Source organism: Bombus impatiens, unplaced genomic scaffold (genome assembly GCF_000188095.3).
Source record: "Bombus impatiens unplaced genomic scaffold, BIMP_2.2 scf_0233, whole genome shotgun sequence".
NCBI lineage: Eukaryota > Metazoa > Arthropoda > Insecta > Hymenoptera > Apidae > Bombus > Bombus impatiens.
The window spans coordinates 488,208-504,696 of record NT_176652.1 but is presented as its reverse complement, the minus strand read 5'-3'; the positions used below and the strand labels follow the sequence as shown (position 1 = coordinate 504,696).

The window sequence follows — 16,489 nt, the reverse complement described above, 5'->3', positions numbered from 1 at the left end:
TCGTTTATGTTTCGCTATATTATATTTATCAGTTACACATGTCGGTTCATTTTATTCGATCGTATCTTTTCAAAGAACGTCGTCGAACGCGTTTCACCGGCTCAATGGAAAAAAGCGATCAAAGAGATTTCCTTTACTTTCGGGACCAAATCTGCGAGTTATTAATTCGATGAACCATAAATCGCCAGCTTACAGATATGGATGGATGGAACACTGTGCGTTTTTCTACACGGCCCACTCATTTATCGGTGGAGATTTGGTTAGCTCCAACAGGTATATGTAAGTAAATGAACTAGTTTTTAGCGGATCGCCGCGGAACGCTGCCAATTTTCTGCGATTGCCAAAACAGTTCACTTTCATCGTTTTATTGGTTCGTTCATCCGCGAATCCAAATTTATGCCTAATACAAAAATTAGAATTCGAAAGGCGATCGTTGAGCGGAGGTAGCTGAATTGTTGTTCTCTCGTATCGTAGTTGATCGGTGATTTTACCGTCACCGGTGCCAATTTCGATTTTTCTATTTGTCCGCTCTGATAAATGTTACAGTTGTAAGCTCGATGTGTTATTACCGTGATACCGTATGTACGATCATCGACACAACGTTCGATGATTGTATTCAGAATAGTTCTTACAATAGTGGAGATTCGCTTTATATTTCTTAAAGTCGTTTCACTTATTTACGCCGAAGCAATTTTCTTGCAGTTTCTATGCCAATTCCGGATAATTCGATTAATAAGGTTGGAAAATTTCTCCTCGTAAATAGTTTCCCAGTAATCCTCCTTTGATTTCACAAAAAGATAACTATTTAACCTGGCGATTTTGTCTAACAAAGTCCCAGACGAGATTTAACTTCCGATCGTCTGTGTCGATTTTAATCTGAAACAATTTCAACGAAAGAATATACGAACACGTAATTACTCTGTATCTTCTATCGCGATACTTTTATCGGATCTTTAATCCTTCGTGTTACGTTTCAATTTCAATTTCTAAATAATTGAATTTCGATCTTTCGACCTTTAATTAACTTTCATCCACTTCGCGCAATCAGTGTAGCTCTTTGCGTTTTTCTATACTCGTTGAAAGAATTTGCAAATTCGCAACTGTCTGTCTTTCCCCGATTTGGTAACAAGAAAGAAACTAGATTAAGAGAGGAAACGAACAGGGATTAAATTTGATTTCTCGGAAAACCAAGCGTCGCGCCAACGACTTACCGAATCGCATGCCATCCACTTTTCCTATTCCACCGCCGCATGCCACGTAATTTTTGACCATTTTCTCGAATTAACACCAAGAGACGAATTAAATTAAAAGAAACAGAAAACGAACAAAGATTAAATTCGATTTCTCGAAAAACCAAGCGTGCTATATTCGCTTCTATCGTTCCACCGCATTCTGTATAATTTTTGGCCGTTTCCTCGAATTAACCCCAAGGAACGAATTGAATTAAGGAAAAAGGAAAAAATGAACGGCGATTAACTACGATCTCTCGAGAAACGACTTTGCTCAACGACTAGTTTTCTTTTATCGCCTTTTCCGCGATCCCTACTCCACTTGTCCGCTATATCAACCATTCACCTACCGCTTCATGCGACGAATCGCTCTTCTACTATTTCGTCGCATTCTGAACGATATTGCACGCGTTTGTTCCATTTTGAGACAGTTAGAGGAATCGCGTGCTACGCCTTGCGAGTCTTCCGCCGGCGCCGAATTTCACCGTCTCTCGTCGGGACGTACTTGATTTCGCTCATCCGGAAAACCTTAGCGAAGCATCAGGTGCTTGCAGGTGCAAGGTTAAATTGAATAGGCGCTCGCGAATATCAACGTCATCGTGTTACACGAGCAGAGGGAGTTTAAGCCTCCTTCTTCCGGCACATGCCGAAGTAAACACGGCGTCGCGACGCGCGAATAAGAACGCGAACGTTTCCTTTCTCTTTTTTTCTCGCTATTTCGTCGTGTCATATCACGACTTTACCTGTAGCGATCCTCCTTTTTACTACCTTGGCTTTTGCCTACGAAAGACACCGCGAAAGCTCAACGACCGACGTAAAGTAATCGGAAAGGATTCGTACGAGATTACGAGCGTTTACGGAAATTCGTATTTTCACGGCATTAACTAAAAACGTAGAAGCTAGTGAATTTCAATTTCTTTAATTTAAAATGTTTTTAATCGGACGCTTTTAACGAGATACTTTCGATATACGCCCCGGGATAAATGTAAAAAGAAATCTAAGAATTCGATATATCGCTAATGACAAAATTATATCAACTATCGAAGAGTGGAAATTACTGGAATTTTAAATAGTTTGGAGTAGACGATTACGATTACGATATTTTTTCTCTCGCAAGCAAATAGCGTAATACGCGTTTAATACGTATACCAACGTATATATAACCAACAATGTAACGTTTTATGCTAATTTTAAAAAGTGAAAAGGATCGTGAACGAATATGGGTTATTGTTTGCTAATTCGTCGATTAATATCGGGTATTACAGCCAATAAATCCGCACGATATCTTTATCTGAATCTTCGTTTATCTATTGATCGTATTACGAATTACTTCATGCGAGACATCTATTCCTTAACCACTGCCAATTCGAGCAACGAATTAGCTCGTTTTCTTCTATTAATAGATCGATACACCGGTCTTCGTATTTCCGTTTTTTCCTCCAAAAGATTATAACCTTTCTCGACGTTGTTGGGACTTTTTAACGTTAAAAAAATATCCGAAATCTCGACAAATCTCGTTTCAATCTAGGCGTTGAATATTTTCTTAGAAAATGGAAAGAACGTAAAAAAATCGTTAGCGATTCTTCGAGAATTCTCGATCCTTTTCTTTCTTTCGATCTTACGTTAAAAATTTCCTCGAAGGAGAAAAGAGCTTTTTCGTCCGCCAAAACTAGAGCGAAAAATAAAGCGACCGAGACGCGAGGATTCCAAGATCTCCAAGAACTTGGAAGGTCGCCCGAGAAGGATCGGAACGCGACAAAATGGAAAGTATCGGAAAAGAGAAATGGCGAGGCCAGACATCAAACGAATCTCCACCGAGCAACACCCTCGAAATCAGCGACAGTTCGCACCCTACAATCGTTAATTCGTCGTCAAAGTATCGCGGGGACAGGCGCCAGGGTATCCATTAAGAGCAGTGAAAGCGGCTGGTTGTATCGTTCCCCGTCGTGTTTCCCTTATCCACCTGTTCGCAGCATTGTTTCTGACGCATTACGCGGCACTTTATTCCTGTGGGAAATCGCGTTACCGAGCGCTTCTCCTCTTCTGCGGAGACAATACGTGAGAAGATGTAGATCGATGCGTTCGCTGCACCGGGATCGATCCCGACAGCGTTCTCACGGGACAGTCTGTACATATGCGCGTTTCCGCTCGAGGAAGCGACTTCCGTCGAATTCCATCGGCCATTCGTCCTGTACCGGGTGTCCCATTATTCGCGTTTTAACGTTTGAATCGGTGGTTCTTAACACCGTTTATCGTATAAGGTATGGAACAGTCGAGATTCCGTTCCATTGGTTTGGATACAGCAGCGTAAAGATAGGGTACACAGGGTGAAACACGTAAATTGTTACAATCCGTACTCTCCGAAATCGTTATAGAAACGGACGTGAAATTTGGTCGCATTGAATGATTCAGGGGGCTAACGATAAATTTAAGCAAGCAAGTGCCAATTTTTCGAAATAGAAGTTACAGCGATGAACAATTTTTGAGAGCAATTTTTGGTTTTTTCTCACTCGCTCGTTAACGTCTATATTCCAAAGAAAGTACGAGCGACGAAAGAACGAGAAGAAAATAGATCGCAACGTTCCTTGGTACTTCAAAGTATATCATATAGCGATAAATCAAATTTTTAGATATCGTTGTAATCGAACGATCCGATGGTATTTTCCCCTCGTTTTTATCAACGAGTGTTTGTCTGTCTTTTGCACTGAAATAAATACAAACGAACGTAAAATGAACGCAATACGTACGGGTGCCTTTAAACGATATTTAATACTAAGAATCGCGCTGACATTCTCTCCATTCGATAATTCATACAGCTTAAATTCAACTCCACCTAAAAGGTCTTATCTCGATCGCGATAGTAAATCGAATCATCGGACAGTGAATCCTTTATCGTGGAAGAAAGTTCGTCGGAAGCATAGCACAAGACGGCATTTTCCATCTGGCATAGCGCCAAATCAGTATGTAATTTACCGTCTCCGTTTTGCTTACTTCCGTGGCGGTCACAATGCGTTCTCAGACTGCACGGGAAACTGGGTCAAGAATAGGTTGAAGGGAAAATACCACGAATCCCGACAACTTTCGGTATTTGCTCGCCGTTTGAATTATCGATTGCATATTCAGGTAATTTCATTGGGACAATTGTAAGTAGCAAGAGATCGAGACGAATCGAAGATAATAATTATCCTCGAACGAAAGTTAATAAGCAGATCGATTTCTTTTTTAATTAATGTATAGATAAGTAAGAGATTGAAACGACAAGGGTGTATAAAAAACGGGTAATACTTAACAATTTGACCGATATCTTCGAGCTTTTTCAAGCTTCAATACGTTGGAAAAGATTATTTGAAATGATAAAGTATCGTTTAAAAAAGCGTCGCGAACGATATAATTTTATGTAACGATATAAAACAAAACCTAAGCTAAAGCCAACTGTTATTTCCAACTATTATTACGATCGTAGACCTTAAATAAACGATACTTACGATTGTTTGCGACATTTTTTAAAACGATATTTTGTCTTTTCAAGTAGCCCTTTTCAACGTATCGAAGTTTCAAGCAAACCGATCAAATTATAAAGCATCGCCAAAAGTTTACTCGTGCAACATCCAGTACCGAATCGAAACACGTGTAAAACGATCAATGAGAATAAGTTTATCGATGTATCGATTAAAAGGTCTTCCCACGTCCATTACGTGTTTTTCGGCTGTTACTACTTCCTTTCTTAAATAAGAAAGAAGGTTTCTCGGATTATTTTTTGAGAATATTTTTTGAGAATAAACGATCGATGAGGTTTTTCTTTGTGAATCACGAATATCATCGTCCCATAACTTCGTAAAGCGCTAATCATCTATCGTATTATTTTCTTCAAGTTCGTAAATAACTTCTCTCGTCACTGGCTCTCGTAAATCTCGTTTTTTCCTCCTCTTCCTACGTAACTATTCGCGCCCGTAACGTGGTAATTACTGGATGTTAGTCGCGTGTTATTAGAATCAATATTTTTGTTCCGTCAGACAGTCGCGGCGCGATAGAAAGACACTCTGTAATCTCCTGTTACGCTTAAAACGACACTGGACTTATATAACGAAAAGAAATCGTTGACGGGAAAGATCGGAACGTCGTCGCTTTAAATTAATTCGAAAAGATCGCAAATGGGAAATCGCAGAAATGCCCGATGATTTAAACGATGTAAATTAGTAAATACACCGCGTGTAAATTCATACCGAGTTCTAATGATCGAAAGCCATCAATCACGTGACGTAACAAGTAGCGTACTATTAAATTGCCATTAAGTACTCCGTTCGTGGCAATTATCAGCTTCTGTTTCTGCCAACAAGAAGAAGAATGATGTACGTATCGTCGATCTTAATTTCTTTTCTCGTAGCCACGCGTAACGAGTTCGTTAATCAGGTGTTAAAGTTTGTTTCCTCGACAAAAAGTGACATTGCAAACCTTGCGCTTTTCGATCGTAAGTTTTCGCCAAGTTCCAAAACTAGTACGCGACGAATGGAAAACTTTTCCAATGCTCGATCGATACAAGCTCGAAATCAAGCGAATGTTCAGCGAATTAAGGCGTCTGTCCCGCTTCCTACCTCCTTTGTATTCCTGTTTGAGAAACTCTTATTGCCGATGGTTTGAGACGACTCTCGTCAGATGCATTCTTTAGTTGCACGACGTTTCTTTTCTTCGGTGTGACTTTAATTGAAGAAATCGAGCCATCCTTTCTTCGTTGCGTATTAAAATTCCCTTCCGTGCTCGTGATTCGCGATAGTTTAGCTTCAACGACTCTTTAAACGCATCGTATACTTACTTTTCTCTTTGTCGTACTCTTCGTATCTCCTTAACGTCGCGCAACGTATCTGCTAACGAAATACGGATGGAAAGGAACAAAAGCACGCGGTAGTACGAAAATGTCCGTCACTTAGTCGAAAATAACTCTGCAAGTGCGAGCGCACCATCTATCACTTTAACATGCTCACTTAAAGCTTCATCGTGTACGCATCGCACGTGCTAATCAAGCGAGCTTAATTTAACCCGTAATCCATAACCGATTACGATCCGCGTAATAAGGCTGTCGTAATTAATATAGTCAAGTATCTCGAGGAATGTCTATTTCGTGTTATTTTTCGTCCACGTTACACCCGATACCGACGTTCATTTGCTTCCGAATCGAAACTTTTATTAACACATTTACCGGCCAACGTATTTTTTAAGCTGATGTTCCATTCGCGATAATTGAATTCTACGATAAAACGAACAACGTAACGCGTAACTGAATTTACGGTATTGAGCTTTACAAAATAGAATATGTAACGTAGTTCGAACACTTTGGTTGGCGCATATTGCTGCAATTTCGTGAAAATGCGCGGAATTAAATATCGCGCAACGCAAAAGTGACAGCAGCAATTTGTATCTTTAAAATTTGATCTCGTTTATCTATTACAGCACTATCGTGTTTTAGCGCTGTGCATATCGTTAATTTGCAATTGCGTATACCTACGTAGAGCTGGTCCGAGTAAGAATAAGGCTAACGCTAAAACGGATTAAAGTATCTTTCAATTCGACCAAATCCTATCGTTTACCGTAGGATCGTGGAAATACGCGCGATCGAATTTTCTAATGCACGAAGCGATCACCGGAATGAACCGAGAATTCTTAACAAACGTTACCGTTAAGATAATATCCTTCCGGTTGCGTATTCGTTTATGGATCCGACTCTCTCGATTTCTAGGTAATTTAGAACTTTTTAAAACGTTCCAAAATCGTAAAAAACCTATCGAATATTTCGTCGACAAAATTCCGCCGACAAACTTTTTATCGACAACGCGGATAATCTACTGATCGACGATCCTGCTTGTTGCCAAAATCCAGGAACCGATCTTCCAACATCCACCGTAAGAATCATCGACGAAAACCGAATTCGCTCGGATGTAGCGAGAGAACCGAGGCGAAATCGGTCGTTAAATTGGCGAGGGAACAGGAGACGAAGAAAAGGTGGTATTACCGTCTCCTATTAATTCGACGATTAGCTGTCGCGAGGGCGGCAGTCAAACGAGAGAGAGTAGACTAATTCCAGGTTATCCTCGTCCATTCTTCGTCCCAACTCGACTTCTTCTTCCGTTCTCGTACACTCTGCTCCCTTGTTCTTCCGTCTCTTCGTTCTCTCCGGCCTTTCCACGATCAGGTTAATTAACTCGATTATCGTTTTCTTTCTTTCTTCTGTTACAGGTGCGCACCTTGTTCGTGAGCGGCTTGCCGATGGACGCCAAGCCGAGGGAGCTATATCTGCTCTTCAGAGCATACGAGGTGAGTCTTGATTATTTTGCAAGTTAACCTCACCGGCCACCGTACGACTGGGGTACGACCTAACGTTAAGGCTGATCTAACGTTTTTCGAACTGGCATTACTTTTTTACCAATGCTCCTCGGAGCATACGACGCGAGTCTCGATTATTTTGCGAGTTAACTCGACTTGCGACCCGTAATTGGGCCATGACCCGACGTTCGAGCTAATCTAACGTTTTTCAAAGTAATCCTACGTTTTTACTGATGCTCCTCGGGGCGTATCGAACGAGTCTTGATTATTTTACAAATTAACCTAATCGGTGAAAGTATACGAAGTACTAGTCTTTTACTAACGCTCTTCGGAGCATACGGGGTGAGTTTTTTGATTATTTTACGAGTTAAATTAACTGGCCGCTGTGCGATCGAGGTATCACCTCGTACTAAAATTAACCTAACGCTTGCGAAACTGATATTGATTTTTCACCAAACGCGTCTATTTTCAGTATCGTTTTTCTCTTCCTTCTTTTTTCTCTTTCTTCTTTCTTTTTTGTTATATACTATGGTCTTTCGTTCTAACGAAGGTTCTGTTCCACTCAAACGTGGACTTTAAAATATAAAAGCGATTCAACGTTACTATAATAATTCTTCGGTATACTACCTATGCTATATGGTTCGAACACGCGTTTATCGTTGTGCGACTCAAGTTAAAGAAACGATTTACCTTTAGTCGTAATCTGAGAAAATTTTGCTTTGAGAAAAAAGAGCGGAGTGTTCCTGTCGAGTTGTTCCGTCGAGTTTATAAATCTTTTATATCGTTTATCGGAATTAACGCGAATAGGTATTACGCACTTTATGACGAGAAAAGATATCGATGGAATCGCTTGAAACACGACGAGTAATCTACTTTGCTTAAATCCAAGTGTCGAAGCACGAGAAGCGTGTTACGTTCTAAAGTTCCAAAATCACCCTGATCGACGATTGCGTTCCATCGTTCGTTGTTCAATTCGTTTCGACTTTCACCGATCGATGATAATCTCAAACGTGTATGCGATAAAATCGTAAAATTTAGAAAATTACGAAATCATAAAATCTGGAGAATTAGAAAATCACAAGGTCGTAAAATTTAGAAAATCAGAAAATTACGAGATCGTAAGATCTAGAAAATTACAAAATTACAAAATTACAAAATCGAATTTAGAAAATTACGAAACCGTAAAAGTTATTCTCGCGCGAATTTTGCGCTAACGATATAAAGGGAAAAAATGTCTATTCGAGGATTTTTCAAAGTTCGAGATATATAGCTGGAGAAGTAACGACGTTGACCGTGGTTTTTACCCAGAAATCGGAGTAGATATCGCGCCGGAGAATCCGTACGAATCGTTAAAGAGACGCGATAAGGGTCGAAGAACGGAGTACATTTCACCTAACTTTCCCTCTTCCAATCGTGAGTTTTCAGATAAACGGGTTATTCGGCATTCGATTACGTGATTTCATCATCTCCTTCGTCGTAACACTCTGCAACTTACTTCTCTAGGGAGAGGCAGGTGATTCGACTTGCCTAAGCTTAAACTCGATCGAAATTTGTCGCAGGTGTCGGTTAATCGACTTTGGGTCGACTTAAGTAAACGCCGACTAATAGATTCGCGTACTTACATGTAAGTACGCTTTCTCTGCCTTTCTTTCCTCGTAGTCTACTGTTTTTTGTACGTGTTCTTTCCAATTTGTCATTTCACTGATAAATAAATAACGATAGTCGTACGTGTACCGCAAAATCGTAAGATCGATTCATTCATCTCGCTGATTCGTTCATCTGTCGTAATTTATTAATCTTTAGATTATTGAACTTTCGTACAAATTACTTGACACTTTGAATTTTAAAAAGGGATACGGAATGTTTCTTATTTTATTTCTTTATTTACTTATTTCTCAATTTTTAAATAATTATCTAATTATTCTAACTAATAGCTGTCGTTTTACTTTCTCGGTTATGTATCTACTTTTTGATTAATTTATCGTTGACCTGTTAAAGGAAGCAGTAGCTCCGCTTGTTTAAAGTAAGTAAAGTAAATGATCATATCTTGCTCGAAAAAAAATCTCGTATTTCTAATTAGTTAGGATATATACGCAATAGAGCTAATTTAAAACCAAGTACGTATAAATGTAATCGGCAGCGTAAAGAAGCGTAAGCTCTGCGCGAAAATTCTGTTACGCGTTAGTTCGGTCGAAGAGTATTGGACGATACTTGGGTGAAATAGCATCATCGTTCATATAAACCAACTTTAACTCATTTGAGAGAGAGTGAGAGAGATAGAGAGAGATTATAAAACGAATTGTGCTATCGTGCATTAAATTTAAGAGACAATTTGAAAATGTAAACGATCTTTTAATCGAATCGTATCTTGCAGTTGCGTTAAAAATTATCGCTGGGATTTCCTCTATATCGCTATCAAAGTAATTCAGTTTTGTTCGGTATGAAAGATTAATTTGCCTCAAACGAGTAGTATTGGATAATATCGATTCAATGGCACTTGCAGAACTATCCCTTAAATGAGAGCTACTTGTACGAGAGCCGAACATATTTCGTATAATTTTATACGCGAAAGTTAATTGTTTTTATGGACGAGATGAATTTGACGGTTCAAAGATCCTTTTTTAATCGGACGTCAATTATTTCGTACGTTATTTTACTTAATTTTAGAACGTTGATTTCTGATGTAAATTATAGTTTCTTACATTCGACAATTTGTTGTTCTAAACATCTTTCGTATTCGCTCTTCATGTCGAATCAGACTCATCGAAAAGAAATTCATCGATGATTTTAATTATCCTATCGACAGGACAATCTGCGACAAATTCAAAATCCATTTGAATTTTAAATTACCTTGAAATTCCATATCCAGTTCGTTCTTTGTCTACGAGACCTTTCGATTCTTGTAATTACGCAAAGTATTTAAAAGAAAAAGGTCACCCCTACCAAAGCCTGAGAAGAAATACCTTACTTAATACCGAGTGATATAAAATATAGTAGGGGAAATACATTATCGTTAAAACGAACAAAATGAATTTTTCTACCCGCCTCAATCTCAAAGAAAATCTCAAATAAATCGATTCTGTGTTAGCAAATATTTCAAATTTAACATATTCGAAATGCGATAACCCGGCGGCAAATTTTCATGCAAATTTCTGTTTTTATGCGTAGAACTCGGACGGAGATTGTAACAAGTACTTTACTTTAGATATTTCTCATATTTTTATACTTCATGCGCGTTCGATGCAATTTTACATCTCTAAATTAAATATGATAAATACATAAAAATTCACAGTGCGATAATAACATTTTCAGTATCTCGTGAAAAGGAAATTACGTCTGGCGTAATATCTTTTCCGAAACGTTGAAAGTCAACACCGCGGATCGAAAGGGCACGATGGATTTGCGAGTAAAATCTTGGAACAGAGGGGGAGAGCGATTCTATCGCCGATTCTCTCTTTTTTTTATCGTTAAAATTGTCACGGCCATTGGGATATTCTTGTCTGTGGCTGACACGCCGTTATCCTCCTCCACTGTCACAGAATTCTGCCTGCACGCTCTGACAGCCGACAGCAGCCATCCACATTTTCATTGTCCTATTTTGACCGTTATCGTTGGCTTTCTCTCTATCGATCGAATTAATCCAGCCTAATTTAGCTGCAATTTATTAATATTTGATTAATAACGGAAACATCGAGGGATCGATAGTACGAGTACAAGTGAAATACGATGACAATGACGATGATATATTTGGTTTATCCCGACCGATGTTTGCGATATTTTCCAGGATTGCGGATAGAAATTAAATATCGCGTATGACACGTGGCTTGTTCCGACCAATATTCGACTAATATTTGATGTTTTAATATGGTACCGTCGTAATAGTGTTGATTGCGAATAATTGATGTTTCGATAGAGACTAAAGATAACAGTATACGCGTATGAAAATGAAATGTTCGTTTCACGATAATACTTCGATTACGTCGATTAATCACGGGTTAATATATAATATTTTATAGGATATACGTTAAAGAGGAGTTCGTGATAATACGTAGTGTTATTTAATTTGTTGGAATATTCGATGCTATAGAAAATTAGGGATGATATTGTACGTTAAATTTAGATATAACGACGATGATACGTTAATTACGTCTATTAGCGTTGAATTAATGTTTAATATTTCGTATCATAGGCATAAAAGAGGAATTTCAGATAAAGCGTAGAGATAAAGTGTAATAATACTTAATTAGGAATATTCGATTCTCTAGGAAATTAGATATAATACTGTCGGTATATGGAACTTAAATACAATAACGACGTTTCAATTACGTTCGGTCATATTAAATTAATAAGAACGATCGATATCAAGCGTTAAAAACCGTTTGCCGTACGCATACATTACAAATCTGGGATTTGAAATACGATGGACAAGGAGGTAATTATCGATTAGAGCGGTTCGAGAAATAATTTCCTCGAATGTGATGGAAGCGTTTTTAAAGGTATCGTAATTTATCTAAATTATACGTTAGATAAAAATTATAGTTCCTTTGGTATTTGCTTGATCGAAGCGATACGATCGTATAACTGCGGCAGTGATAAGGGAACGAAAAACGAACAACGAGAATGACAAAAGGGAGAAGTATAATATTTGATCGCAACGCTGATCGGACGTTTGCCATTTGATTAAATTAACTAATTAAATCGCGAGCGTGTTAACTGAACGTGAATTAATTAATCTGCTCGTAGATTGGCAATAGCGAAAATTAAAAATGAGCGACGTTTATCTTGCATATTGCGTCCGATTTAAATAATAATGGCTACGAGCAATTCAAGTAATATTACGTTATATCGAATAACCTACTTATAGACTCGTATAACGTACGATACAGGAAACACGATCGATATACGACAGTCCGTAATATCGATATTGTTTCTTTTTTAAATTAATCGAGAAACCTTTCAGCTCTCTGGATCTACGTTTTACATAATTCATTTCGTTAACAATGGTACGAGATTTAACGAAATCTACATAATTTACCACATTACGCTCTCAGAGGACTTGCTTTGTTAATAAATAATAGACTTAGCGTTACAGTTAACTTCATTGAGAGCGAACAGTAGAACGCTCCCATTGTATTATATATCAGAATACTACTCGAATCTAACAACTTGAAATTTTAATTTTCTTCCCTTCTACATAAATTTCATTAACATCGATTAATTTTTACTAATTTTTACCTTCGTTTATATTCATTATTAGAACGATATCCTATCGCATTGTACGTAAACGTCGTAGTAACACGTCAATATATACTTCCTTTACCAACTTTTTCCAACTATTCCGATCTCAGAATTTTTTCTTAGCAAAAGTAATATAATACGTAAAACCCTTTCCTCTTTCTAAACTACGTCCTATTATAATACAATAGTACATTTCGTGTAATCGATTCACTATCAAGTAACAAATAGGAAATTTGTACGATAATAAATTAATAAATAAAACTCTTCGCGCAACATTCTCTTACATAATCGCCACGCTTCGTCACATTTTACACGATACATTTTACTAGCAACTAACGTTCGAAACTCCAAACAAAGACTCTCTTGTACCAGTAAGTAGGTACGTTATATCCTTAATACTCCTTTACATAATTTCTACGCCTGGTCGTGTTGTAATAGTTTCTGCATAAATCTATTTCGCTATTAAATAACAGATAATAGATTTTCATAATACGTAGCACGTAAAAGTTCTTGTACATACAGTGGCAAGTGAAAGTTCAAAGAGTAAAACGGAAAAAAGGCGATGTAATTTAGCGAAACTGAATTTCTAGTTAACGAAAGACTCGCGGAGGGTTTAGCGCAGAAAAAATGTATCTGCAATAGAAATTTTGCTTATACTCGTACAGGCTGCCCGAAAAAGCCGCCAAAGATTTATTGTAAGATAAAGATTAATCGTCTTGTCATAATAAACGTTCGAAATTTCTTCTTTCCGATAGAAAGCAGGCTTTCGTTCGTCGAATTCCTTCGAAGACTCCTGCTCTCGTAGAAATATCGGTAAATGCATTTGTGTCTGTACCGCGATTCTATATAAAAATTCTATTAAGATCGACTTTCTCGGAAATATTCTTTAAACGCTTATAACTCTTCGATAAAGCACTTTGGGACATAAGTTCGTACGAACTCTTCTTAGCTACTCGACTAGGGCTTGCAATCCCGCGGGACTCGTTATTTTCAATCCCGCGAGACCCCGCGGAGAAGATATATTTAATAAGGAAACAAATTTTACCTAATTTAGGATAATCGTTCTTAACGATGAAAATCAAAATCAACCGAACAGAAACGAAATCTAGATGTAAATTCGATTAAAAGTAGCTTCTTCTTTTAGAAACCGTATTACGATTAAAAGATTTATTCTGTCCAAGCGGGATGTCAGGTTGACGACGATATGTTATATTTAAAAATTACAAACGAAATACACGTAGATTTTCAAACGTAAAACGGAAGAGATTCTGTTACACGTTTCTTACGTAAACATTTTGTCGCTTCGATGAAATTCATTATCTTTAAATACCGAAACCTTTCAGCCTCTCGTAAATTAGCAAATTTTCACATCAATAATTTTTAACAACAACAACCAATAATAATACTAATAATAATAACAATAATAATTACCTGAGACTATCGCACGTTTCGAGATAAATAGTCGACGTCGTGCGCGTCGTCGTTCGTACAGTTTTAGTTACACGCACAGGCCGGCAACATCGTACGGGATCCCGCAATTCCAATTTAACATAATGCGGCGCCAAGAAATGGTGCGGAGTACTGCGGGACTGTGGGATCCCGCTTTTTGGGATTCCAACCCCTACGTTTGGCCTCGTTAACACGTACTACCTATAAGTTTTGTCCCGATCTTTCCTCTTCCACCCTGTATACGCAAGTATCAATTTGAAACTTTCTTTCGTCCGTCGTTGTAACCCGTGAGCTTCGTCCCGTTTCGCACGATCCATTTCACTGTCGACTAACGTTCGAAACTTTCGATAAAAACCTCTGGTTCGCAAAGCCACGGAAAAAGAAAAAGAAAAAGCAAAAAGACAGGAAACGAGTTTCGCAAGCACTCGAGCAGCACGAGGCAAACTGCAATTCGACTCCGCGTCGATTTTTCCCAGGCATCGATCGCGGCGAAGAAAATACTCCGCTGCGAATTCCCTTTTTCTCCAGAAAAATTTTGCACCGTCGACGAAAATCGTCGCGTCGTCGAATCCGCGTCGAACTTCTTCCGTCGAGATTCGCTCGAAGGAAACAAACGACACGAAAGTAACTCACGATCGAAGCTCACCGGGAACTCGTAGTCGGATTCATCGATGAAATAACGGCCACTTCAGCCGATTTCTCGAAAAATCTATCGCCCGCGATTCGTTATCGTCGTCCGCGACAGACTTTCTTTATTTTCCTCGGTTCGTCGCGCGACTAACGAGTTCTACGATGGTACAGCGAGGAGACAACGTTTCGCGGCCAAAATTAGAAACATCTTTCGTATTCGTAGCCCATTCGGTGCTTCGGAGATTATTTTCATTTATTATATTTCTTCGCGATAGCGTTATTGAATCGGTCGTATTTCAAACATACTGAAACGGTTATCGTAGTTAGCGAGAGTATAGATTTTATTTATACGAGGATGAAAAGATCGTGGCAAGATTTAGATCCGGGAACGAGGAATTAGGCAGCAAATAGTGGGAAGCCGGACGAAGCAGATGGTGCGGATCTCGCGAAACAGAATCTGAAAGACCGGGACATGTAGCGAGAAGATGCAACAAAGTAGGGAAAGCTGACGAAGATCTAAAGAGAATACTCGATGAATCTGGAGAAGGATATCCATGGACGAGAGAATTATCGAAGAATCGTGGTAAAAAGTAAACACGAGGCAAGCGGGACAAATGTAATACATACGTAGATGTCGTTAAAACGTGATATAAAGTAAACGGTAGTAAGATGTAGGTACGCAAAACGCGTTGACCCCTTGCAACCGCGAAAGGCCAGCGAGAAACAAAGCTACCATTTCATAAATCTTACTCGTCTGATACACGCGGTTTTTTGCATAACGAATGATTAATCAAATATCAAGTCGCAAAAGAGTTCGAACCAATGCTCGTTACTCGAATACCTTTCCGTGATATTAAATTTCGCCATTGTCTAATTAATCGCTCGACGTTGATAAAGTACCCGATGCATCTATTTGTTAAAGTCCGCACAGAGTTAAAAATCGTAGAAAGTTGCACTTAGTTGTCAACAACTGTGTAAGCTACCTTGCAAAAGAAGTCCAACGTCTGTATCATCTATGACCAGTTCTTTTTTTTTTATAAACCTTCTTAAGGTTTAAATTGCTAGAAACTTTGCATCGTTTGTACATGGATCGCAGAATGCTTCCGTATAAATATAACTGAAATATACCGACTTATCTATATAACGATGTAATACAAAACCCGGATTCCAATGATAAAATAATAATAATAGTAACGGCAAGGTAATAATTAAGCAAAGCTTAAAATCTCACGGCTTTGTCCTCGTGACGCTATGTTTGATCGCAATATCGTACGAGAGAAAAAATATACGTGAACTTCGAAGCTTTACGAGATTATCGGTTCATGGAAGAACAAATTCTTTTTCTTTTTTTTTTTAATGCTAAGATTAAAAAAATTGGATTTTACCGCTTACCAGACTGCCGTTCACCGCTTAGGTATTGGGATTCGAGTTCGAGATTCTTCGCTGCTTTATCGATCGGTGGTTTCTCCTTGACTGATAGGGCAGATCGATCGCGAAGGAAAGTTCGTGTAAGTGGTATTACCGAAAAGAAATTTTACGATATCGAGGTCGCCACGATGCACAAGTTACGGGCATCCTTCGGCTGCAATATGTTTCGCCGTTTCCTTCTCTCCTCCTCCTCCTCCTCC

General features: G+C 38.6%; 1 protein-coding gene across 5 annotated transcripts in view; it reads left to right on the top strand.

Moving 5' to 3' along the window:
* Positions 1 to 16,489, top strand: part of LOC100740171 (protein couch potato) — a 185,713-nt gene that overhangs the window by 79,273 nt on the left and 89,951 nt on the right. For all 5 annotated transcript variants that reach the window (XM_012384053.3, XM_033320056.1, XM_003488452.4 and 2 more), the window contains exon 2: positions 7,458 to 7,535. In XM_012384053.3, coding sequence (XP_012239476.1) covers positions 7,458 to 7,535 — 78 coding nt within the window. The remainder of the gene's footprint in view (positions 1 to 7,457; positions 7,536 to 16,489) is intronic.